At 40.6% G+C, this 26,278-nt stretch overlaps 1 protein-coding gene across 27 annotated transcripts in view; it reads left to right on the top strand.

Moving 5' to 3' along the window:
- Positions 1–26,278, top strand: part of LTBP1 (latent transforming growth factor beta binding protein 1) — a 445,556-nt gene that overhangs the window by 180,873 nt on the left and 238,405 nt on the right. For 14 of the 27 annotated variants that reach the window (XM_077959734.1, XM_028831786.2, XM_028831788.2 and 11 more), the window contains one exon: positions 5,609–5,776. The exons of 6 other annotated variants lie outside the window; for them this stretch is intronic. In XM_077959734.1, coding sequence (XP_077815860.1) covers positions 5,609–5,776 — 168 coding nt within the window. Of the gene's footprint in view, positions 1–5,149; positions 5,322–5,411; positions 5,777–26,278 lie in introns of those variants that run through there. 7 more of the 27 variants (XM_077959749.1, XM_077959747.1, XM_028831793.2 and 4 more) reach the window with 2 other exon arrangements.

The raw sequence follows: 26,278 nt of genomic DNA, 5'->3' as shown, positions 1-26,278 counted from the left end.
TAATAAAAGTGGAGAACGAGGAAAACAAATCCATGGCTTTTTGACATTCTCATGGTCTGTCCTTTTTATAAAATGTTTTTTTTTTTTAACATCATAGACCCTGAAGGGGTTCAACTGTCCAGGCATACTTCTTCAGTTTAGGGATGTGGAACACCCATAAAAGTTCAGGACAGACTCTGGACTGCAGTCCAGGGACAGAGGCGACAGCACTTGCTGAAGGCATTCCAGTAACCAGAGGCAGCAACAGGGCACCTCAGTTTTAGTGGCCCCAGAACCACACCAGGCTGTCCCACGGTGTCTCTTTCAAAAATTAAATATCTTACACAGATTTTATCTATAAAGTTAGAAGTTTCCATCATGTGTCAAGATGATTCTTGCATAATATGTTGTGAAATTTTAGTAGCAAAGAATTTTCTGTTTTTCTTTTCAAAAGTACATGAGAAACTGCTATTTCCTGTTGCTTATTCAGTTATTCTCTTTAGCATATTTAATTAAAAGTGGTTTTAATTTTTAAAAATATGATTGGCCATTGTTTGGGTAAATTTTTAGGGGAAAAATGTCTTTTGTAAAGATGGCAAGATTTCCAAGCCATAATGACTTATGCTTTTCCTTGATCTTAGACTTAGATTTCTATCATTGGTGTAGCAATTGTTGCTCTCTCTGTCCCTTTCTTTAGTTACTCCTGCCTCAGTAACTCAAGAGATGGAGCGAAAGGTTACTCTGGATTCTTACCTGTGGAACTGTCCACATCAGTACTAGTGATCTCATCTGAGTTTCCTTCTTGGAGGGGTTTCCAGGACTGGGGCAGCCTGGTGAAGTAATAGATTTGATATTAATTTTTATTTACATAACACCTTACTTGAGGAACACAGAGCAGTCTATGGGCATTATTTTAATAGTCCAGGAGGAGTTAAGCAAGCCTGGAGAGCTGAACAATAAAGTCCTGTTATTCTAAGCGTTATTTAATATTTTTATGATTTGTCCTTCAAAGAATTCTTGGCCTTCGGGTAAGCGATGAACTGCAAGCGGGAGAATGAACTGTTAGCTCAGTCTCTCACACCCTGAAGAGTGTACACATGACTTGTGTATTGAATCAGCCTGTAGGTCTCTTTAAACTGGGTGGTGGCTTTAAACCACAGAGAGGTTGTTTCTTCCCAGAGGATATTGCCTGTGCTGATTGGTCCCCGTTGTTTAAGTTGGATGCATGCTAATGTGCTGTCACGGCATTCTGGACGAATGCTGAGGAGACTGTATTTGTTCATGACATCTGATGTGAGTCTTGAACTTGTTTTATTTATTTCTTTGGCTGACTTTGCTTTTGGTCACATCCTAGTCTAATGACCGAACAAGGGCAACTGTGCTCTTTTCTAGACTGATGTCTGTTTGTCAAGAACAGTTTTCACAGTTTTGTGTTTTTCTCTGTTGTTAACAACCCCAAAACAGAAACGAAAGCTTTTTATCATGGGAGGAGGGGTATCGGCTTCACTTCCATCCCATTCACCATTCACTCTGAATATCTGTGGTTTGTTTGAAACCGAGTGCCAGTGCCTCTTCTTGGAGGTATAAATTTGCACAGGGTCTGGCAGACGCTGTGGACAGGATGTTGACTCTTGAGTGTCTTGACTGACTAGGAGGCCCAGTGGAGGTGCTGCATGGCTCCAGGCAATCTGTGCCTCTAGCCAAGGCCTCTAAAACACAAAGTTTTAAAGTGCTTGCTTAAGATTTTGGGGTCGAAAAATTGCATTTTTTTTTTCCTCTGAAGGACCAAGCACAGAAGCTGTGCCAGTGGTTTCCCTGTTAACTCCTGACTGGCCTAACTTTTGCTTCTCAGACTTAGAATTCCTAATCACCCAGTAGGTGCCACTCGGGATGGTCTTCTGCCTCTGGTTAGTTCTGAGCTTGTTTTCTCACTGGTGCAGCAGGACCTTAGACCAAAATGACCTCCAGCATCCTATGAGTCTTGGATCTCTGTGAGATCCGACAGTCACCCTTGCCCCATGGACACCTTCGGGTTACTTTGTCTATTCCAAAATTATTGGATACCTAATCTCTGCAAGGCATCAGGAGTCCTTGAGTATTACCTTATTCAAGGCATTCAAAGAAGAGGCCTCTGATAGACCAAATGGCCTTTGCAGGAGAGCTTGTGTCCACTGTTAGTGAATTCCTACTAAATTCTTGAAAGGTGAGTGGTATTGCCTTCAGCGTGTCACATGTGAGGAATTTGAAGCTCAGAGCATGGATCTTTGTTTGGTGAACTTTAAAACTTAAACTTTTTACACTATACCCTAAATATGTGGGAATGATTTTCAAGGAGTAAAGATGGGAGAACGTATTTTCTAATCCATCCAGCATTTATGGAGATCCTGTTAGAGCTCTGGATAATAATCTAGTGTCAAAAGCAGTAGCGCATTTTCACTACCAATTTTGAGAAGATTGGCATGAAAACCTAAAGCTAATTATAATGTAGAAGTAAGTGCTTCATGAAGATGAGAGGACCCGCTTAGAATACAAGTGTCTGTTTTAGAATTAGATTACTTTATAGCAGAATGCTTGTAAAACACAAGCATTTTTATATGAAATAAAATATAGCTTCTGCTTCCAAGAAGATGTGAACATTGTAAAAATCAGAATTAAGTCATATGAAACTGTCTCTGCCTTTTGAAAATCCAGATGATTCCAAGCCAAAACATTTTTTTTTTGGCAAAGAAATATAAGAAGTTTTTAAAAACAATAGACCCGGAGAATCTCCAGTGCTTATAAAGTGACTACTGTAACTGGGAGGTGAAATGGGAATAATGATTAAGTGCTTGCTTTCTTTGGATGTCTCCGTTCGCCTAAGTGAGCATAATTTAGGTGACTGTGTGAGCATCTGTGTGGCAGCTGCTGGTGCTACAAGTTAATGCCAGAGAAGACAAAATAGTTGGCACACAGATTCTAATTTCATTATTGTACCACGAGCCAGAAAAAATAGGAGTTTATATTCTTTTGAAGTGGGAAAATGTTGTCTGTTTTTTTCTTGGGTTTCACACACTTGAACACACAAAGTATCCTCAAGATATTTGTAAGCATTGTCTAACAACTTAGATTATAAGCTGATTTGTTTGTGCTACTGTAAAAAAACAAATCAAACTAGGTGAATTTTATCTGCTGGTGAAATCAGGATTCTTTTTTTTTTTTTTTTAAATTTCTAAGGTAGACTCCCAGATAACTTTAAAATGTCCTATAAGCATTTAAAGGAGGGGTTACTGAAGTGTTCAAGTAAAGTTTGATTGGAACACCGCCATGCCCACTCATTTACATATTGTTTTTGACAGGCTGCTTTCCAGCTAAGTGGGTCCGCAGAGTTGAATAGCAATAGAGTCCTTTTGGTCTGCAATCCTAATATAGTTACAGTTTGGCCCTTTGTAGAAAAAGTTTGCTAGTCCTCGATTTAAAGTATTGACTGATAGTAGCTTCCTATTGGATGTCATTTTGCAAGGTGCCAGAAGGCCTGCTTGGCCACTAGGACATCTCCCCACCTCAGACAACATGTCTTGATCCTCCAGGGTTAGAATGACTGGTGAAGGAGAAAATGTCTTGGAAAACCATTTGAGAAGAATGGAGGGCTTTCTCCTCCAGAGGAATCATTTTTCTTCTTCTAAGTGAGATGGCCAACCCAGCTGATGTGTTCAAGTCCTTCTAATTTTAGCTCTTTGGTTAAGTGGCATTTATCTCAAAGATAACTTATTTGAAGGGCTGTCATGTGGAAGAGGCCATGGGGAACCAAATTAGGATTAATGTGTGCAAGTTACTGTGAGGCCAGATTTCAGCTCAGTAAAAAATAGTACTTGCTGGGAACTGCCATAGCTATCATGCGCTTTTGTGGGTAATGAGCTGCCCGTCACTAGAGATTTTCAAATAAAGGTTACATGACCACTTGATATGTGGAATGCAAACAGTGGATGAGAGATGGTTGTGTTTGAAAACCTCTGGGGCCCCATTCCAACCTTGACATTGGAATGGCTTCTTTGGTTACAGTTGTTTGTTTCCGAGCTCAGTTTATGACCACAGTTTTAGTTTGTTGAGGGTCTGAGAGAGGCATCTTGGGATGATTTTCTGAAAATATAATAATTAGCCAAACCAAAGCAGCATAAAGGGAGACAAGCTTTTCTGGTGGGCTAAGATGGTATAAAAAAGGCTGGCCCAGAGCCTTTCTCCCCTTCGGCCACTCTAGTCAGGGAGTGGCGTCAGAAGGGTACTGCTTCTTGTCAGCCTCACAGATGACTGGTTCTCTTCAGTTACTGCTACCATTTTTGCTTTCTGCCTAGTCTCCTGGAAAGAGGAAGGACCTGGCTGGCGGCCTATCGCAGATGGAGCAATCAAAACTGTGTGTGTCCTGCAATTTGTCAGAGACTTCAGGTTGAGATCCTGCAGTGAAGGGAAGGTCTGGATGAAGCCGTACTGCCTCTGTGCAGTTCTGCCATCACAGCACAAAAGCAGCCATAGACAGTACAGAAATGAATGAGGGTGGCCGTGTTCCAGTAAAACTTTATTTACAAAAGCAGGCAGCGAGCTGGATTGGGTCCCTGAACTGTAGCTTGCTGACCACTGGTAGAGACTTGGGTTGAAAGTTAGAAGTGTATAGAAAATATCAGTTTCAATTCTCTTATGTTTTGGAAAAAAGGTGAAATGGCATGTCCAGAGTCACACCGTGGTTGGGCTGGGATTGTAAACCGGGATGTACTTTTAGTCTAGGGCTTATTTTGTGATACCACATAGCCTCGGCTGTGTGGTCAGGTGATAGCATTTGGTTTTTAAGAGAAGGCCACGTGAATGAAAGGAAGCTCCATCCCCAGTGGCTGCTCCAGGTGGTCTATGAATAGAGACAGTGAGAGCCCAAGGGTGTTATTTTTAGGGAGGCAACCCTTTATCCCTGTGACCTGGCTTACCCCTTTAAAGGTGGGCCCTGTTCACAGGAAAACAAAATATATGTTGCCTAAATTCTTATGGAGAAATAGTGCCCTGGAGTTGTGAAAAAGAAATGGGCTCCTGCAGCTGCGTCACAGCATTTGATCACTTCAGCCGAGAGTGCCAGGAGATTTGAGACAGATGTTTTCAGACATGCCGCATGCCTAAAACATTTCCAGGGGTCGGGCTGCAAATAGTGACTTAATAAGTGGAGAAACAGGGAAAGTATGCAAGTTGAGGACACAAGAGTTTATTCACCGCTAGGTGCACGGCCAACCCCTTTGCATTACATCTGCCTGTCAGGGTTGGCTCTTTAATCTGTCGTGCCCTTGGTATTGCTCTTTGTCTGCCCGTGAATAAAGTGCAGCATTGTGGTTAGTAATCCCACTCCAGTGACTCGACTTCAAATGTGGTTTTGGAGTGCATCCCAGAGTTCTGTTTGCTAAGCTTCCTACTCCTGTTTCAGAGACACCACTGAATACAGAGCAGCGAGCACTGAAGGCTTCCCTCTTTCCTTAAACCTGTCGGGTTGTGGGCTCTCTCTTTCCCCCTCTTGCTCCTTTCTTTTCTTTTCTTCTGTTTTTTTAAACCTTCCAAGGCAAATTCATGGATACTAAGCTGATGTGTTTGTTGTTTTTTTTCTCCCTGCCTCCGCTCCTAGTGAGTAACCACACTGGCCGCATCAAGGTGGTCTTTACTCCGAGCATCTGTAAAGTGACCTGCACCAAGGGCAGCTGTCAGAACAGCTGTGAGAAGGGGAACACCACCACTCTCATTAGTGAGAATGGTCATGCTGCCGACACCCTGACGGCCACGAACTTCCGAGTGGGTGAGTTCCTCCACGGTCCCTAACTGTCCTTACTGAGTCGAGTTTTATGAGATTGTAGCATTTAGACACCCCCTTCATTCACACTGCTCTCTGCTTCAATGGATGTCTGTCTATGAGTACGAATATGTTTCTTTCATGGGATCTTTTAAATTACTTTCGGAATAATTTTTACCCTGATTTTTGGTTTCTTAGGGGAATGGCAACTAGAATATTTTCCCTTATTGCTTAGCATTTACGCAGCCGTGTGGTAATGGGAATATATACAGTACAAGAAAAGAGAGTAGGTTTTAGATTTAGACTCTAAGGCATGACTTGTGCTGATAAGCTTCAAATTTTATCAGCCTAGTGATAAGTGGAATTTGTATTAGATTTGACTCATGTAATAAATTTTGGAAGGTGGTGATGAAATTTGAAGTTTTTACTTCAAAAATAGCCAAGTTCTAAAACAAAACTCCAAGAATTGTCAAAAACCTGTACTTGGTTGTAGAAAGGGACACAGAGTTGCATCTTTTGCCACGTTTCTGCTCCGTCTCACAAGACTGAATATAAATTGATATATAACGTGGATTTTGGGAAGACAGACTGGTAGATTACTCTCAGTACTCCTTTAAGTTAATTTAAATATGAACTAGTAGTTGCTGTCTGCAAGAAAGGCTTGTTGGTTCGTTTTGAATTTTTGTTTTTTACTTTTTTGCAAATGGAGAAAGTATTGCGGTCCACGGAATGCTGTCATGTTGCCATGCTGTCATGCAATACAGTATTTTTGTCACAGAAAAATGTCTTTTATTATTTTTTGACCAATTATGGTTTGCATGTGTACTCAAATAATCGCAGACACCCACGTTACTTTCTGAGTTACTCACAAGAATAACCCAAATGTCAGACAGATAATAACACTGGCTAGATCTGGTCTTTTTATGGAATATTGCTGTTTAGTCTTGGAAGTGTGTGTCTGGGGGGGTGGTAGGAGAAGGGGTGTCTATTTCAAACTGATTTACATCAAGACAAAATAAAGGGAGAGCTTGAAGTTCTTATTAGCTCTTTGATTATTCCTTTGCTTTATTGTGACTCCCAATCCTTAGGAGGTCAAAGCATATTTTTGATCGTCTGTACTTGGAAAATATATGTGCCCATAGATACGATTTAAAAGGGCATTGTGAGTTTCCTGGCTATGATAGGGGTACCCTGGGCATAGTTTTTAAAAGAATTTAGCTGTTAGGTGCCAAATGGTACATTGTGCTTTGCAGGGCAGGGAGCCAAGTCTAATGGGAAGTGAACTGATGATCAGGAAACTGGATTCTGGTCCCGGTCCTGCCACTAACTAGCTAATCCATAGGGCATGCCAGTTAATATTACTGGGCCTCAGTTTTTCTCATTCATAAAACAAATGGGATTGTGTTTAATGGCCTCTAAAATTTAGTCCATCTCTAAGATCGTATGACTTTTTATCGGCAATAAGTAATACTATTTTCTGGCTTTTCTTGGAGGGCTACAGACAAGGAGGGGAAAGGAAAAGGCAATTCCAGTAGACTATCATGAGTCTTATGGCTTTTCCCCACTTTATCTTTCTTGGTTGCCTTCCTTACTCACTGCTCTTTTCCCTACTTGTGTTTATTGTAAATCTTTACAGTAGCAATGACAAAATAATCAAATGGGTGGTAATTTTTTGGCTTCCAGTGTATTCATTTTGAAACTAAATATTTTGAAGGCTTTGAGAAACAGAGGAAGTCTACTTGTCGAAACACGCCGCACACTTTCCTTCCTGGCACTGAACCAGATGTTTAGGAACAGAATATACATAGCCTATTCAAAATGCAAAATGAAGCAAAATTATTTACAAAAGCATTTCAAAAGCAGAACTCCACTCTCCATAGAGGGTTGGCAGAGCAGTTTAATTTTTTAAAAAGTAGAGGATGGGGTGAGAAGGGCCCATAGTGATAAATAGTTTCACACTGGAAATTGTGGGAAACACGTCATTTATATTCTGAGCTATTTCCCTCTCCTGTTTACATTTTATTTCAAATATTGGATAGTTTGAGGGATAATTTTTATGATATTTCTTTCTTTAAGAATGATAATTTTGTAGAACTTATAGACTGTGATCTGTTGAAAATACAGAAAAATTAAAAATTTTTTATGCATGTATCTTTTTGGGACTTTACTGATTTAGTATAATTTTATTATTTACAAAAAGTGGTTTTCTGATTTTTTTCTTCTCTCTTTATATTTGTTTAAAGTGTACCGTATCTTTTGACAAAAAAGACGTATTTGGAAAATAGTTTAAAGTTTGGGGAAAATTCAAAATTTACTGTCACTTGTCAGCTACTCCCTTTGATCTTTAATATTTGTCAGTACTTAAAGGTGAGGGCTGGCAAACTTTTTGTAAAGGCCCAGATAGTATAAAATATGTTTTAGACTTTGTGGGCCATACAGTTTCTGTTAAAGCTACTCAACTCTGCCATTGTAGTGTGAAAGCAGCCAGAGACAATCTGAACAAGAATAGGTGTGGCCGTGTTACAAAAACATTTGTTGGGCTGAATTTGGCTTGAGTGCCATACTCTAAGGAGTCAACATAATCCAGGGAAAATTATGTGGACTTCATAATCAGTTTTGATAATCAGCACAACAGAAATAATTTCCAACATTTGCATGGTGATTTACAGTTTGTTTTTTTTTTTGGATGTGGAACAGACATGATCATCACCATTTTTTCAATATAGAAACTTAGGTTCAGAGTGTTAATTAAGTGAGCTTGCTTTAGTTTCTTGGCAAGCCAGTTAGCTATGCCTAGAATCTAGATATCCTTTTGCCATCTGTTTTCTTACCTGCCTGGAGTCTGACCATGATGTATAGGAGGGACAAGGTGAAGGACCTCATGCAGTTGTGTCTTGTGGGAAGCCTGGCTGGGATAACAGAGAGAGAGAAAGCAACTGAGAGTCCAGCATACGGGGGCTGAATCCTGGGGTAACATTGGCTCTATGTGCTCTTTGGGCCCAGCTCACCTCCTCCATACAGTGCAGGTCCTAATAGATATGTGGAGGTTGTTCTTTTACAGGCTTGTGGGATAATTCCTTCCTTCCTTCCTTCATGCCGCTCCTGTGTTGGTCTTCTGGTCTGTGATGAGGGTGAGTCTGGGCTTTCCAGGTGTGAAAGGCAGCAGGTATTTTCGCATGACTGTTGAGCATGCAGTCTCTGTTCTTGAGTATTCAGTGGGAGAAATAATAAGTATGACCTTCGCTTAATGTGACTCTAAAAGTGAGGCCCAAATGAATATAGTATCCAAAGGAAGCACTCTGAGATTCTAGAAAAGCCCATTTTTATGGATAGTGATTTTGGTATGGTTTAACAGAATAATTACTTTAAATGGTATTTCCTATGAAGCAGGTTTCTAATGATAATGAGGTTTTTTTTTTTTTTTTTTTTTTTTTTTGAGCTCTGCCTCCTTGTTTGCCCCACCCCTGCCTTTTTGAAAAATGGAAACATATCCCTCGTTGGGTGGGCCAGCAGGTTCACCGTTGTTGTTTTAATGGATTCTTAACATTTTATAGGGCTAAAATGCAGATGACCTTCTGGGATTTTTAAATTGTTTATAAAGCCTTAAGTTCCTGTGACAAGAAGAACATATAACTTCATGTTGTCACAACTAGAATATTTCAAACGCAATAATACTGTCACTTGGTATAACTTATTTGTGGAGACATTGAAAAGCAGTCATGATGGTCAAAAAAACACATTTGGTTTATGTGATTCTGCTTTCTCTGAGTTACAAAAGACTTATGTTCTATTAGCGCCCATTGAATAACTATAGAAAACATTTGACCATTTAAAAAGTATGTTCTCATACATGATTTCATTTGATGCTTACTGTCTCTTAGGCACATGGTAGTATCCATAATTTGCAAATATGAGCACTGAGGCTTTACTGGCTTGATTAAAGGTTATTTCAGCCAGGTTTTCTTATCCTAAGTCACAATACCTCTGGCTCTCCCATGTTGCCTCCTATGACCATATATTAAGTGACTATGTATAAAACATGGTAGTAGATTTTCTAAGATAAATCATAAAGCTGCCTTCTAAGAGCTTATACTTTGAGGAGGAGATGAAGGGTATATGTAAATAACGCTAAATTAAGGTAGAGAGCTGCTAGCAGGCGCCCAGAGAAGGGAAATATCACTTCTAGCTGAGGGAGGATGCTTAGAGAGAAAAGAGATGGCGTGCAGTTTTAATGTTTAGTTCACCTTGCTGTCCCTGTCTCGCAAGCATGTTGTCTCCTGGTGAAGGGCTAATAGAGAAATGCAGATGGCCTGATTGTGGAATGAAGGGAGATGTGGAACTTGAAACATTGGTAAGTTCCAAAATAAAAATGGATGGGGGAGTAGAGGGAAGAGAGAAGCAAAGTTGACATGGGAAGGAAGAATTTACCCCCCTAGAACTGGGCATGGAGATGAGAAGGCAGAGGTGGTTTCTGGGAATTGGGAACAGTTTCACTTAAATGTGGGACACAGGAAAAATAATAATGGTAGATGACAAGTTGGGAAGGCAGATTGGTGCAAGGCTGTGGAACACCTTGAATTTCAAGCTTGGGCATTTGGATTTTACTCTTTGAGAATTTACTCAAGTTCTCTGAAAGAAGTTGATACTTGTCATTTTGAAGAAGAGAGAAGTGCTTTCAGTTTTTTAGCTAGGAAACTCACGTTTTAAGAGGCTAAATAAGTTTCTGAATAAATGACAACCTCTGGCCTCCTGTAGCTGTTCTGGGTCTTGTCTGATGCTCTGCACTGAAAATCTTCCCGGAGATTTCGCAAAACCAGCCTAATACCGTGGTGCTGGGATGAAGAACAGAAGCAGTTCGTGCTGCTAAGCTGACTGTGTAGGTTCTGCTCACAAGGAGGGAAGAAAATTTTCTCTCGTTGAGGCATTAAATAAACTGACATAACTGCTCAAGAGGGGCAAGTATATAGTTTTTTCTGGAAACTTAGTTCAGTCACTGAGTTTCTCATCCTTTGCCATTCATCATTGTTTGGATTTCTTGATGTTTGTCTCACACAGAAACCAATCAAAATGCCATCGTGTCACCCTTTCACTGGAGAATATATTTTCCCCTTAATATATTGTGCAGGTATATCTCAGGTTTTAAAAGATGTTTCAATACAATACTAAAAGAAAGTGGTTGCTTTTCCTTCAGGCAATTTAGAATGCCTAAGAACTTGTCAAAGAAACCACTTCCACATACATTTAGCCATATCAAAGAATTTTACTTTCTAATACTGAATAAAAGTCATAATGTAGAGCATTTTCCTTTTATTTATTTTATTAATTAATTTGTTAATTTGTTTTGTTTGTTTGTTTGTTTGTTTGTTTTTTTGAGACGGAGTTTTACTCTTGTTGCCCAGGCTGGAGTGTAGTGGCGTCATCTTGGCTCATTGCAACCTCCGCCCTCCGGGTTCAAGTGATTCTCCTGCCTCAGCCTCTCGAGTAGCTGGGATTACAGGCACCTGCCACCATGCACGGCTAATTTTTTGTATTTTTAGTAGAGATGGGGTTTCACTATGTTGGACAGGCTGGTCTTGAACTCCTGACCTCAAGTGATCCACCCGCCTCAGCCTCTCAAAGTCAGGATTACAGGCGTGAGCCACCATTCCCGGTCTTTTCCTTTTTATTTTATTTGAGCTATAGACCACCTTTAAAAGGCTAGTATTAGGAACAGTTACTCATTTAACATGCATTTATTGAGCACATACTATGTGCCAGGTATAGGTTCAGGCAATAGCAGTGAACTAAATAAAAGTCCTTGCCCTCCTCTAGCATTACAAAAACATAGTGTGGCTACAACGTGGATGAACCTCAAAGATGTTATGCTGAGTCAAATAAACCAGTCACAAAAAAACAAATACAGTATGAGTTCATTTATATGAGATGCCTAGAGTAGTCAAGTTCAAAGAGAAAGTAGAATGGTGGTTGCCAGGGGTCATAGGGATGGAATGGGGAGTTCTTTAATGGGTATAGAGTTTCAGTTTTGCAAAATGAAAAAGTTCTGGAGATTTGATACAAAATAATGTGAATGTACTTAGCACTACTGAACCACAGCACTTAAGAATAGTGAAGATGGTACGTATTACATGTATTTTACCACAATTATAAAAATACATTTTAAAAATATAGTATATTTGTACACTACTGTCAAACAGATACTACCAAAAGTATACTGTAAGAAACATTATGTATGAACTAATGTCAGGAAGTGATACTCTGAGAGAAAACAAAGCTGAGAAGGGGATTGGAGAATGGCAAGTATTGATGGAAGGCGTGGTTGCTATTTTACAGAATTCAGGGAAGGAAGGGCTCTCTGATGAGATAACACTGGAGCAGGGGCCTGATGAAGTGGCGATGAGTGTTGTGAGGACACATGACTTACGTTGTCATCAGACTCTGACCGTGCTTTTTTTTTTTGAGATGGAGTCTCGCTGTGTCACCCAGGCTGGAGTGCAGTGGCACAATCTCAGCTCACTGCAAGCTCCACCTCTCAGGTTCATGCCATTCTCCTGCCTCAGCCTCCCGAGTAGCTGGGACTACAGGCATCTGCCACCACACCCGGCTAATTTTTTGTATTTTTAGTAGAGACAGGGTTTCGCCTGTTAGCCAGGATGGTCTCAATCTCCTGACCTCGTGATCCACCCGCCTTGGCCTCCCAAAGTGCTGGGAGACCGTGCTTTTTATTTTGTCTAAACCGTGGAGCACCCCCCACAAAAGGCTGACATTTGGAGCATTCTTCCAGACTTTCCTATCTCCTATCTTGAGTTTGGTTTCATCAACCTGCATTGTATCAGGGAATCAAATTAATATCTGCAGATAAAGCGCCTTATACACAGAGGATAGAAGCAACCGAGTCTTGTTCTCTGGATGAAAAAAATGATACAGTCCTGGAATTCTTGCAGGAGTCTTGGTGATTTATAATAAAAAGTAAAGGTCTTAGATTTTAAAAAAGTTATCAAGAAAGTGGTGTCGCCTTTCTTCAGCATTCTTTTTTTTCTTTTTTCTTTTTTTTTTTTTCCTGAGACGGAATCTCACTCTGTCGCCCAGGCTGGAGTGCAGTGGCGCCATCTCGGCTCACTTCTAGCTCCGCTTCCCGGGTTCACGCCATTCTCCTGCCTCAGCCTCCCGAGTAACTGGGACTACAGGCACCCGCCACCATGCCCGGCTAATTTTTTTTTTGTATTTTTAGTAGAGATGAGGTTTCACCGTGTTAGCCAGGATGGTGTCGATCTCCTGACCTCGTGATCCGCCCGCCTTGGCCTTCCAAAGTGCTGGGATTACAGGCGTGAGCCACCGCGCCCGGTCTCTTCAGCATTCTTTTATGAAGGGCAGATCACATGAGTTTGGTATGGAACTTGCTTTTAATTAAGGGAAATCAAATTGGTTCTTGCTTGTGAGTGAAGGTGTGGAGTGTGCGTGGTGGCAGTGGGCAGAGGGCAGGAGGACCCTGCGTAGAGGAAGGGGTGCGTGGAAAGGTGATTCCATGGGTTACTTGGAAGAAGAGGGGCAATAGGTTGACCTTAAGAGCCAGAATCAGCAGAGAGTAAGGTCCTATTTGGTTGAAGAGGAAGACGACTGAGGCAGAGAAGAGCGGTGGGGCGGGGTGCAGAGTAGTTGTATAAGAACATATATCTGTCGCCAGGACAGTTTTTAAAAAATTAAGCTTAACTAAAAGCAGGTTCTGTGGTTCGCCAGATCTGTGGGAAAGGCACGTGTGATAGATTGCTCCTTTTAAGCCATGCCTGGCCTATGTTGTGGAAGTGGATGGGGCTCCTTGAAAGGGTTGTGCTAGGCCAGCCTGGAATAAATAACCTTTCAAAATTCCTTGGAGTCTGTAATACAATGTCACAAAGTGTGTATTCTCTTCTAGGCTGTCGGCTCGAGCATACAGAGTGATCTTTGGAAAAGCCTAAACTGCTTAGCATAGCATCCAGGGCCCTGCTGCTTGGCTCCACGGCATTCACTTCAGCCGTGCCCCTTCTTCCACCCCAATCCTCTACTTCTGCCAGACTGAGCCTCCAGGGATACCAAAGGTCCCCTAGTGCTCCAGGGTGTCTTGTGCTCCTGGGTCTCTGTGCACACTGCTCTCTCTGCGTGGAGGGTACATTTCCCTACCTAGTCTGTTTGGACAATTACCCACTTCTTTTTCAAGACTCAGCTAAGTGACGATCATGCTACAAAGCCTCATTTCCCTTATTTGTTGACATGCCTGTTTCTTCCACTACACTGTAAACTGATTGGGAACAAAGACTTGTCTACTCCACCTTGGCGTCTCCAGTGCCAGCACTGTGCCTCCGCTTTGGAGTTGCTGAATGTTGACAATAAATTGTATTTTCGGCTGCCTGGGTTGTGAGGTGTGCACAGACCTTACCTGATACAGCTTCATCGTTAGTTCTCAGGCAAGTAAAATCACAGAAGTAAAATAATTAACTGAGAAGACTGTGTCAGAGTTTAGGGGCATAGGAAATAGCATATTCCACTAACCACGAGATGCATGGAAAAGGACACCCTGGTAGCAATTTGCATGGAGCTTTAAGTTTTTAACACTGACTTCACTGTACTTTCTACTCATGGGCAAAGTGCAATTAGATTTCCAATACCTTTAGTACAGCTGTTCCTGCTGCACACACTTCCTGCTCCCCACTCTTGCATCCATGTAAATACTGACAGTCTTTTACAGAAGAACCTTAAGTTCCATTTCAAACAGTTCTGACTGTGCTGTTTTTTTTTTTCTTTCTTTCCTCTTATACCTCTAGTCATTACTGTGTCATTTGACACTTGGTTGTCTAGCTTCAGATGTATTGACTGGCTCCAGTACCCCGGGTTGGTAATCTCACATCTCTCATAACCTCTCTCATTCTTGACTTCCCTGCATGTAAAACGAATTATTTAGTGTCCTAACCTTCCTTGGAGGGCTATTCTGGGGGCAGACCGAAGGTGCATGTGGACTCCTTGGATTGACTGGAAGACCTTTGTCTCTTTCTGAATATGATAAGTCCTTTTCTGAATTATCAAACTCCATGTTGTATGCTGTGGGGTAGAGGGGTTGAGAGAGTGTGTGCTTATGTCTCCTGGAGCTTGGTGCTCCCTGTGTACCCCAGACACAGTGGTTGCTTTATTTACTGATCCTAACAGCACAATAGCATCAAGAAGGATATAGAAGGACATTTCTTTACCCCTTCACTTTGGTTCTCTGGTAGGAGTGCACAGAAGGCTCTGTACTTGTTTACACTTAAGCTTGCTGTGGGTAGGTTAGACCTTGCACAAAAATAATAATCAGGCTTCAATATGCTATGGCCAAGACAACATTGTAGCACCATGTCCTCTCTGCCTTGAATCATGCTTCTTCTTGAGTTCACTTGCTTGCACAGGAAGCTCTTGCATGTTGCCAAGCCCTCTGGCAAGGGTAAAAGCATTTAAACAGTGTAATACATTTTGGAACCAAAAGCTGTGGTCAGGAGGAAAAGTAATCATCTTGAATAGATGGGGACATCTCCAGTGATGTATGATTATAACATTTGATCCTACTTTGTGCTATTCACTTTGCTGTCAGTTGTATAAGTTACCTCTGGTCTCCTAGGTTAAAGTAAATTTAAGGAAGCTGGACTTAAAATAGATATTGGTAACCACATTTATGTGATGCAGTATATACCTGCAACATTTATTGGCATATGAGTTGACCTCAATTTTGCATCTGTTGTATAAAAGTCAAGTATTTGTAGCAACTTTTAACTATTAAGAGATGTATATATGTGTGTGTAAATACACATTTCCAGGTGGAGAAAGAATAATGAATTTGTCTATTGTTGGAAAGCCTCCTGGAACTAACATACAAATGATGTGAAAATGTTTTTGAGGTCAGTCACATAGTCATCTTCATGCTAAGCAGTCCAGGAAAATAAAATAACTACCAAATGGAGAAGGATAAAGTTAGTGAGCATTTTGTTTAAGATTCATTCTCCAAATTTATATCATAAAGAAAGAAAATAAGAAGAGCCAGATGCCCTTCCATTGCCAATTTAATGTAGTGCTGTCATTGATACACTTATTAAAACGTGATTTTCTATTTAGTTGAAGGGTATGGCCCTAAGGAATGGTTTACTGTTCAACCTCATTGTCTTGAATTTAGACTCATGCAGTACTTACTGAAAGACTGGCGTGACTGAGTGTTGGCTTTTCCTAAGATTTTGTTGGGGAGAAAAAAAACTTTATGCAATACAGAGAGATTTCTTCACTCTGAGACCAAACTTCATTCAGATGCCCATCAGATTCAGTAAGAATTGGTCTGGATTATGGGGACTTTGTAAGTTTTTCTAGTGCAGAAATTCAGCCTCATTTTCATCAGATTCTCCCTAGAAGAGGTAAAAGGAAAACTTGTAATTAAAGTCTACTATAGTGAGGAAAGCAGAATACTGCCCTTCTCCTGGCATGTTAGGAAGTATCCTAGAGCATTCTTAGCTAAAGTCTTATTTAGCAAGATTAGAATATGTCACTTTTCGCCACTGCGTTGTCCTTTTCTGAAGAAAGGGTGATTTATGAGTCCTCTGGATCTTCTTGGGGTATTAATAACATCTTGAGCCAGCTGTTTTATTGGGTGTACACAGAGGGTAATTAGAAACATCTGAGAATCCCATAGTGTGCCCAGAAAACCATGACACTGTGTGGAAATGAAAAAAAAATAACTTTAATGCCAATATTGTATATTTGGTAAATAGATGAATTAGTATTGAACAAAATTTACTTTGTATTATACCATTTTCTAAAAAGAAGCTAAAGTCTAAAGGCTGAAAATATCCTTTTATTGAAATATACTCACTGCAGAAATCATAACCTTATTTGGTAAAAGCCTACTGACTCGGCTGTTCATACAGTAATTATCATTTCCCTCCTGTCAAAGTCTATCATATTTTGGACCATTTTGTGCCAGAAGAAGTATTTCTTCTTTTTACCTGGCAGTTACTTGAAAATTTTAGACTTCTGAAGGATCTCATTTAAGGAAATTAACTCTTAAAAGCACTAAAAGGACTAATAGTGCCCAATTTACCTAATAGTCTATCCTAGAAATCGGGTTGGGATGTTGGAGTTTGGGCTCTATTTCAGCTGGTTATTTGAAATTTGATCTGCTGCAGTGGTGGCTGAGTTTGAAGTATTTGTGGATGCAGCAGCAACAGCCACTAAGTTCTTAGGGCTTGATTTAAATCAGGCACTGCTCTTCTTACTCTCATGACAAAATCTAGACAAGAAAACCTAACAATTTGGTGATGGCTTGTGAATGGTTCCTTTCATTTTCATTCACAAATAACAAGCCCCTATGAGAAGTCAATATTGAGTCACACTGACATAGCCCAGGCAGACATGGGCAGAGTGGAGGGTGGAAGTCTCCAGTGTCTTTCCAGCCTGTCTTGTTTTGCATGTCCCTATTCGGTATGCCATTTTTATTCTCTTTAATAGTTTTTAATGGATTCCTCATCGATCACATGTATTAGTCAGTTCTTGCATTGCTATTAAAAACTACCTGAGACTGGGTGGGTTATAAAGAAGAGGTTTAATGAACTCACAGTTGCGCAAGCTGTACACGAAGCATGGCTGGGGAGGCCTCAGAAAACGTACGATCATGGTGGAAGGCAAAGGGGAAGCAGGCACATCTTACATGGTTGGAGAAGGAGGAAAGAGTGAAGTGGGAGGTGCTACACAGTTTTAAACAGCCAGATCTTGTGAGAACTCATTGTCACAAGAAGAGCAAAGGGAAGTTCGCCCCCATGATCCAATCACCTCCCACCAGGCCACTCCTACAACACTGGGGATTACAATTTTATATAAGATTTGGGTGGGAACACAAGTCCAAACCATATCATTACAGAGATGAAGTTGTAGCTAATTGTGTGTTTTGCTGGAGGTTATCAGTGGCTTAATGAAGCCCCTGGAAGGAGAAGTGAATTCACCCATGTAAAAGTGTTTACAGGGTGGGATACAATTAGTACACAGAAATGTGACTTCAAATGCCTGCCTTCTTCAATCCCTAAATCAGAGACTCTCAGTACTGGTAGTATTATACAACAGAATCTAGGATTGATCAAAAGGTACAGATGCCCAGCCTGCCCCCCAGGGTCCCTAAATCAGAATTTCTCAATGTGCTTTGGATATGTGTATTTTGAAAACAAATAATGTAGGCAGTTGTTATGCTTAGCTTTGGTGGGGAACCAATAGTCTAAACCAGTGCTTATCACCCTTTAATGTCCATAGGAGTCTCTATGGATCTTATTAAATGCAGATTCTGATTCAGAATCAGAATTCTGGGTAGAGCCTGAGATTTTGCATTTCTAGCACACGCTCAGGGGATGCTGTGCTGCTCACTTGTGGATCACTCTGTGAGTTACAAAGGTCGAAACTATTATTAATCCACTATGATAAAGATATGTTATCATGAATTAATGATGTTTATCAAGCTCTTAAATGAGCCTGATACTATATTAGGAAATGATTTATAAATGCCAAAAGAGACTCACCCATATCATTAAATGTGTTAATCTTTTTCAAATCTCCTACCTCAGGTCCTGTTCCTGTTAAGGCTGAGGTTTCCTCATTCTGTGAGGCAGCCTGTCTGGCAGAGTCCTACCAGGATGGCTTAAGCCTGTGGAAAATGCATGCATAATTGCCATACGAAATGCTGGGAGGGCAGGCTGCCTTCTTAATTCACCCCACCATTTCAGCTCACTCCAGTCTGCCTTATCTTCAAAATTTTTCAGGGGATGGTGAGAAAGTGTTTTGTTCACATGTCCCCTAAATTCCAAGGGATATGTGTCAAACTCTCCAAAGAATTTTCACCTTTTTTGCTCCAATGGGACAGACTTGGTTTCTGCAGCACAGCCAGCATCTCAGGAAGTGAAATGACAGATACTGCCTTTTGTCCTCAGCTTTGGGATGTAGCCCAAATCCCATAACAGAAGTTCATTTCCATAGTCTGCACAATATCTCAACAAAACATTACCAGCTGCCAATAGTGTGGAGGTCTTATAAGCAAGGATGATACTCTTGGTTTACTAGTAATAGGACAGTTATTTCATTGTCTTTCCAGGAAGGTGGAAGGGGAGATATATTTGCATAGGTCCATCCTTATTCTAGTTAAGTCCTACTTGGGATTGATGTTAAGCATTTTGACAATATTTGAGGATACAGTCTTTAGTTTGAGACAAGAGAAGCTACACTTGATTTAATTGAATGATATCAGTTAGTTTAAACCTGTCATGTAGCCATCATTCTTTCTGATAACATACATTCTCTATGCTGAACTTGCCTACCTGAATTGCCCAGATTTTGACGTGTGAACATGACACTTGAGAGTACTTTGAGCACAGAGTTGAATTAATAGAAAATAAAATAGAGTGAAGATGAATTCATTCGCTGGTATCACCAAATTGCAACCTTCCCTTCTGTGTGTCACCAAAACCTCATTGCATTTCCTTCACCTCACTCTGGCCTCTTCCTCTTTCCCACATGGTCTACTAATACCTAGCTTCTTTCTCTTATTCCCTGTCTCCAATTCTCTTATTTCACTTGCACCCATCAGGCATATTCTTAGCTGGGTGCTCACTCAGCTCACTCTGTTACTCTGAAATATCTGGTTCACACTCATAATGCGGAAGTGAAACGGAAAAAACTATCTGTCTATCAAATAGTTCCCAACTGGGGCAGTTTTGCACCCCCACCTAAGAGACACATTTGGCAATGCCAGCAAACATTTTTGGTTATCCAAATCTGGGGGTGCTCGTGGCATATAGTGGGTGGAGGCCAGGGATGCTGCTGTGTGTTCTACAATGTACAAGAGAGCTCCCATGGGCTGGCCACGGTGGCTCACGCCTGTAATCCCAGCACTTTGGGAGGCTGAGGCGGGTGGATCACGAGGTCAGGAGATTGAGACTGTTCTGGCTAATATGGTGAAACCCTGTCTCTACTAAAAAATAGAAAAAATTAGCTGGATGTGGTGGCGGGCACCTGTAGTCCCAGCTACTCCAGAGGCTGAGGCAGGAGAATGGCATGAACCTGGGAGGCGGAGCTTGCAGTGAGCCGAGGTTGTGCCACTGCACTCCAGCCTGGGAGATAGAGCGAAACTCCGTCTGAAAAAAAAAAAAAAAGGAAAGAGCTCCCATGGCAGATAATTTGGGCCCAAAATGTTGTTAGCAACAAAGTTGAGAAGCCCTGCTCTAAGCATTGCCATTCTTTCCTGTCAGACAACATCTTAGACCCGCTTTCCTATTTTGTCCAGGTCCTTGGAAAACCCTCCCTCTTAATCTCAAGATTGTTCTGTTGACGAAACCTCTAGCCTTCTGTCACAGATGTCCTCCTTTGATGATGGTGCCAGAGCAAACCCACAGTGTGCCTTTCAGCTGTCCTTGTACATGTGTTGACCTAGTCAACTGGACCCAGGCTCCTAGAGGCTTGATTTACATTTGATAATTTGTATGAGATGATCACATTGGATTTCAAAGGGTGCAAGGATTGAGATGGTTTGAGATGTGATGGGCCTTCATTGTGAAGATTCTCTGGAAACTGAAACAAGAAATGACAAATGGGAAACCATTTAGCACAGGAGGCATTTTTTGCACGTGTCAGAAGTGATTGTATCACAGAAACTGCTTTTCAACACTAACCATCACTACTGTGGACACTCATTTGCAATGTGTCTGAGCTGTGGCTGTTGGAAAAGGAGGGAATGCTGAGTGTGTTTATTTGAACGATAGCATCATCATACAGTCAAATAAACATAACACCTTAGTAGGGTATCGGTTTGTTATTTCTAACCCAAACATCTTTACACATGCCTTTTGAAGGGTCATTTTGCCAAGTTTGAAAGAAAAACCTATTCAAGCATTAAAAGTCTGACATATTATTTAACTCATTGAAAAAAGAAAAACCTCTTTGGGGCCAAAACACTCTAGGTCAGTTGGACAACAATGTGTATCATGTTTTTAAACTATTCACTTTTGGACCAAGAAATGGCCCTAGAGAGCAAGTAAAAGACATTGCCCTCACCTGCATATAAACTCATACAGCAGTCTTCCCTTATGGTTTGGTCATCTTGCCCAGGAAACTTGGAATTTTCACAGTTATTTCTTTTGTGCTTTTTTACTTGAATGAAATGCCTGTTCTTAATTCCCTTGGTGTGTAGGGGGTTATATATTATTGCTTATCTTCATGAGACTCCCAAACCCATAATTTACATGACTGATTTTTTCCACCAATTGCATCTTTTTTTAGTTTAAAATATACATAATACAAAATGTATTATTTAAGCTGTTTTTAAGTGTATGTTTTAGTGGCATTGAGTATATTCATAATGTTGTTTAGCCATCATCATTATCCACGTAATAACTTTTCATCATCGCTAACAGGACCTATATCCATTAAGTAAAAATTCCCCATTCCTCTCTCCCTAGCCTCTAGTCACCCCTGTTCTACTTTCTGTCTCTGTGAATTTGGGTATTTTAGAGACTTACTATTTGTCCTTTTGTGACTAGCTTATTTCACTTACTTTGTTTTGTTTTCTTTATTCTTTATCTTTTTTTTTTTTTTTTTTGAGACAGAGTCTCGCTCTGTTGCCCAGGCTGTAGCACAGTGGCATGATCTCAGCTCACTGCAACCTCCGCCTCGCGGGTTCAAACGATTCTCTTGCCTCAGCCTCCCAAGTAACTGGAATTACAGGCATGCGCCACCATGCCTGGCTAATTTTAAAAAAATATTTTTAGTAGAGGCAGGGTTTCACCATGTTGGCCAGGCTGGTCTCAAATTCCTGACCTCAAGTGATCCACCTGCCTCAGCCTCCCAAAGTGCTGGGATTACAGGCGTAAACCACCACACCTGGCCTCACTTACTATGTTTTCAAGGTTCATCCATACTGTAGCATGTTTTCTTTTTAAGGCTGAATGCTGTTCCGTTATTTGCATATACTACCTTTTGCTTATGCATTCATCTGTTGATGTATATATTTAGGTTGTTTCTACCTTTTTGCTATTGCAAATAATGTTGCTATGAGCCCTGATGTATAAGTATCTGTTTGAGTTCCTGCTTTGAATTTTTTGGTGCATATACCTAGAAGTAGAATATCTGGATCAGATGATAATTCTCTGTTTAATGTTTTGAGGAGCTGCCAAACTGTTTTCCACAGAGGCTGTGCCGTTTTACATTCCCACCAGCAGTATGTGAGGGTTCCAGTTTCTCTACATCTTTGACAACACTTATTTTTCCATTCTTTTATTGTGCTTCAGCTTACCCTTTTTTTGTATTTTATTTTATTTTTCTTCCCATAGGTTAGTGGGGTACAGGTGGTATTTGGTTACATGAGTAAGTTCTTTAGTGGTGATTTGTGAGATTTTGGTGCACCTATCACCTGAGCAGCATACTCTGTACCCTATCTGTAGTCTTTCATCCCTTGCCCCACTCCCACCCTTCCCCCTAAGTCCCTAAAGTCCATTGTATTATCCTTATGCCTTTGCATCCTCATAGCTTAGCTCCCACATATCAGTGAGAACATACAGTGTTTGGCTTTCCATTCCTGAGTTACTTCACATAGAATAATAGTCTCCAGTCTCATCCATGCGGCAAATGCCATTCATTCATTCCTTTTTATGGCTGAGTAGTATTCCATCGTGTGTGTGTGTGTGTGTGTGTATATGTGTGTGTATATGTGTGTGTGTATATATATATACACATGTATATATATGTGATATCTATTTCTCTCTCTATATATATAGACGTAGATATATATACCACAGTTTCTTTATCCACTCGTTGATTGATGGGCATTTGGGTTGGTTCCACAATTTTGCAATTGTGATTTGTGCTGCTATAAACATGTGTGTGCAAGTTGGAAAAACCCTTCTAGACATTGGCTTAGGCAAGAATTTCGTGACTAAGAACCCAAAAGCAAATGCAATAAAAACAAAGATAAATAGCTGGGACTTAATTAAACTAAAGAACTTTTGCATGGCAAAAGGAGCAGTCAGCAGAGTAAACAGACAACCCACAGAGTGGGAGAAAATCTTCACAATCTATACATCTGACAGAGGACTAATATCCAGAATCTACAAGGAACTCAAATCAGTAAGAAAGAAATAAACAATCCCATCAAAAAGCTGGCTAAGGGCATGAATGGACAATTCTCAAAAGGTGATATACAGATGGCCAAAAAACATATGAAAAAGTACTCAACATCACTAATGATCAGGGAAATGCAAATCAAAACCACAATGTGATACCAACTTACTCCTGCAAGAATGACCATAATCAAAAAATCAAAAAACAGTAGATGTTGGCGTGGATGTGGTGAACAGGGAACACTTTTACACTGCCGGTGGGAATGTAAACTAGTATGGCCACTATAGAAAGCAGTGCGGAGATTTCTTAAAGAACTAAAAGTAGAACTACCATTTGATCCAGCAATCCCACTACTGGGTATCTACCCAGAGGAAAATAAATCATTATACGAAAAAAGATATTTTCCCATTTTTTAATAAAGTAATAACCATACTAGTGGGTATGAAGTGCTGTCTCTTGGTTTTGACTTGCATTCCTCTAATGATTGATGATGCTGGCCTTTTCGTGAGCTTATTAGCCATTTGTATATCTTCTTTGGAGAAATGTCTGTTCAAGTCCTTTGTCCAATTTTGAATTGGTTTGTCATAGTGGGTTTTTCAAGAAAAACCTGAGATTTCCATTTAGCAAGCTAAATACTTAACTACAGCATTATCTCTAGCTGATACTGATTGTGACTCTTTAGGGAGACCTGAGTTTTAATACTGGTGCTGCCACTTGGACAAGAGTCTTTTTTTTTTTTTTTTTTTTTTTTTTTGAGACGGAGTCTCACTCTGTCGCCCAGGCTGGAGTGCAGTGGCCGGATCTCAGCTCACCGCAAGCTCCGCCTCCCGGGTTCACGCCATTCTCCTGCCTCAGCCTCCCGAGGAGCTGGGACTACAGGCGCCCGCCGCCTCGCCCGGCTAGTTTTTTGTATTTTTTAGTAGAGACGGGGTTTCACCGGGTTAGCCAGGATGGTCTCGATCTGCTGACCTCGTGATCCGCCCGTCTCGGCCTCCCAAAGTGCTGGGATTACAGGCTTGAGCCACTGCGCCCAGCAAGAATCATTTTTAAGTCTTAATTTCTTCCTCTCTAAAAGGAGGAGTTCAGGAAGTAGATGTTCAAGATCCTTTGCAGCCCTGAAATTCTATCATTTTGTCGAATATGAAACCTGTCTATGCAGAGAATGCTAGAGTGTAAATGAAACGAGGCTATCTTTATGATGTTTTACTCTGAAAATATGTACTGTGATTTCCAAGGATGTATGATGTGTTCCCCTTTGTACTTTTTTGGGCTCTGTTTTCTACTTTGAATCAAAGGATGATTTTGTACAACTCCAGTGACACATTGTATGGTCATGTGTCATGAGCTTGACAAGTTTGATCAGAAAACTTAAGGCCTGAAAGATTTGAAAAACTTACAAATGACTGTATTTTCTTTGCTTAGTTTTAAAAATCAAAGTTCTTAGAAGAGTTTGGCTAGAATCAGAATGACTCCATGGTGGCCTGAAGGGAGAACAGCTTGTTTGGAGCAGGATGAAAGGATGGAGTCAGGTTGGGCCAATAAGGCTGCAGAAGACTAAGTTTTTTAGTTTAGTTTAGTTTTTTTAAAAGAAAACTGAAATGAGAGCCTGCAAGCCTTAGAATGTGCTGGGTTCCTGCTACAAATGATAACAAATGTATCATTCACATTAAAAATCTGAGCCATGAAGGATTTAAATTGCCTCACTGTGGGGAAAAAGTCAAAAGCCAACTTTAAACTTAAGGAAAATCATTTTTATAATAAACGAAGAGGTAGTTTTCCTAATACATATTTGAATTCATTTATCTCTTGCCAATTCCTGGTAAATTCTAAGTGAATTCTGAATTCATCTAAATTAACAGCATCTTGAATTTTTTCTTTACATGGGATTAAAGAAAAGGCCACACACGTGAGCATTCTTCAGCAGTCAAAATACAGCCTTTAGTGGCACTTGTACCAGAGATCCACCTGGCTCCGTGTCCCCGGAGGCGGCACCAGTGGCACCCTTTTCCTTTAGGAGACGGTGGGGGGAGGAAAGGTTGGGGTTTTATTCCCCCAGCTCCCTCCTGCAGGGTCCCCGAAGGTGGTTTATGATCCTACACCTCAGGCCACAGTGCTGTCAGGAGGTGCTTCTTTGTGCCAGTTCTTTGCTTTTCCAATCCCAGGGTTCTTGCTGTGGGTTTCCCAGAACTCTGCCTGTACTTTTGTCAAGGGTCTCTTTATTAAACTATCTTAAATTTTGCCCCACTTGAATGTGCCTTTCTTTCATGACTGGCCCTTGACTTATATTAAAATTACATTAGCTAGGCCTGTAGGTAGATTTTTTTTTAAGTTGATCCATACGGCATCTTAAAAAAAATGGAATTAGGTTTTTTGAATATGTAACACATAGTGCAAAATTTAGAAAGGACAAGAGGACCTACTGTAGAGTGAAGCGTCAGTTTTCTTCCCAGTTTTTGTACTCTAAACACTCGTTTCTCCTTCCCAGTGAGAACTACTCTTTCCCATTTCTGTCTTCTCTCAGAATCTGAATGTACCGGCATATGTGTATATATATCCTTGAAACTGCTGGAATATTTTATTTCTTGTATTGTACTATGCATTGTTCAGTTAGCAGTTCTTATCAGCACAAATAAATCTGCCTTGTTCTTTTTAAAGGCTGCATATTCCATCCTGGCATATAATATAACTTACTTAACTGGACTCCATTGTTGGGTAGTTGACCTTTCTACTTTTGCTTTATCATCCAAGCTACAGTGAATAATGCAAGTCTTAGTATACATTCGCGTGTGTGAATATCTGGGATAAATTCTTAGAAACAAAATTTCTGCATCAAAGGGTATGTGCTTGTTTAATTTGAACAAATATTTGCCAAATTATCTACCATAAAAGTTGAACTAGGCCAGGCATGGTGGTTGACATCTATAATCCCAGCACTTTGGGAGGCCGAGGTGGGCAGATCACTTGACGTCAGGAGTTTGAAACCAGCCTGACCAACATGGTGAAACCCCGTCTCTACTAAAAATACAAAAATTAGCTGGGTGTGGTGGTGGGTGCCTGTAAGTTCAGTGACTTGGGAGGCTGAGTCAGGAGAATCATTTGAACCTGGGCGGTGGAGGATGCGGGGAGCCGAGATCGTGCCATTGTATTCCAGCCTGGGTGACAGAGTGAGACTCTATCTAAAAAAAAAAAAAAAAAAAAACAAGTTGAACTAATTTGTTTTCCTGACAATATATGAGCTTGTCTGTATCACCATACCCTTTCTAATACAGATTATTATCATTATTATTATTTTATTATTTTGAGATGGATTCTCACTCAAGATTGGAACTACAGGTGCACGCCACCACGCCTAGCTAATATTTGTATTTTTAGTAGAGA

This window comes from Macaca mulatta, chromosome 13 (assembly GCF_049350105.2).
Source record: "Macaca mulatta isolate MMU2019108-1 chromosome 13, T2T-MMU8v2.0, whole genome shotgun sequence".
NCBI lineage: Eukaryota > Metazoa > Chordata > Mammalia > Primates > Cercopithecidae > Macaca > Macaca mulatta.
The sequence above is the reverse complement of the archived record's forward strand: the minus strand, read 5'-3'. Positions and strand labels throughout refer to the sequence as shown.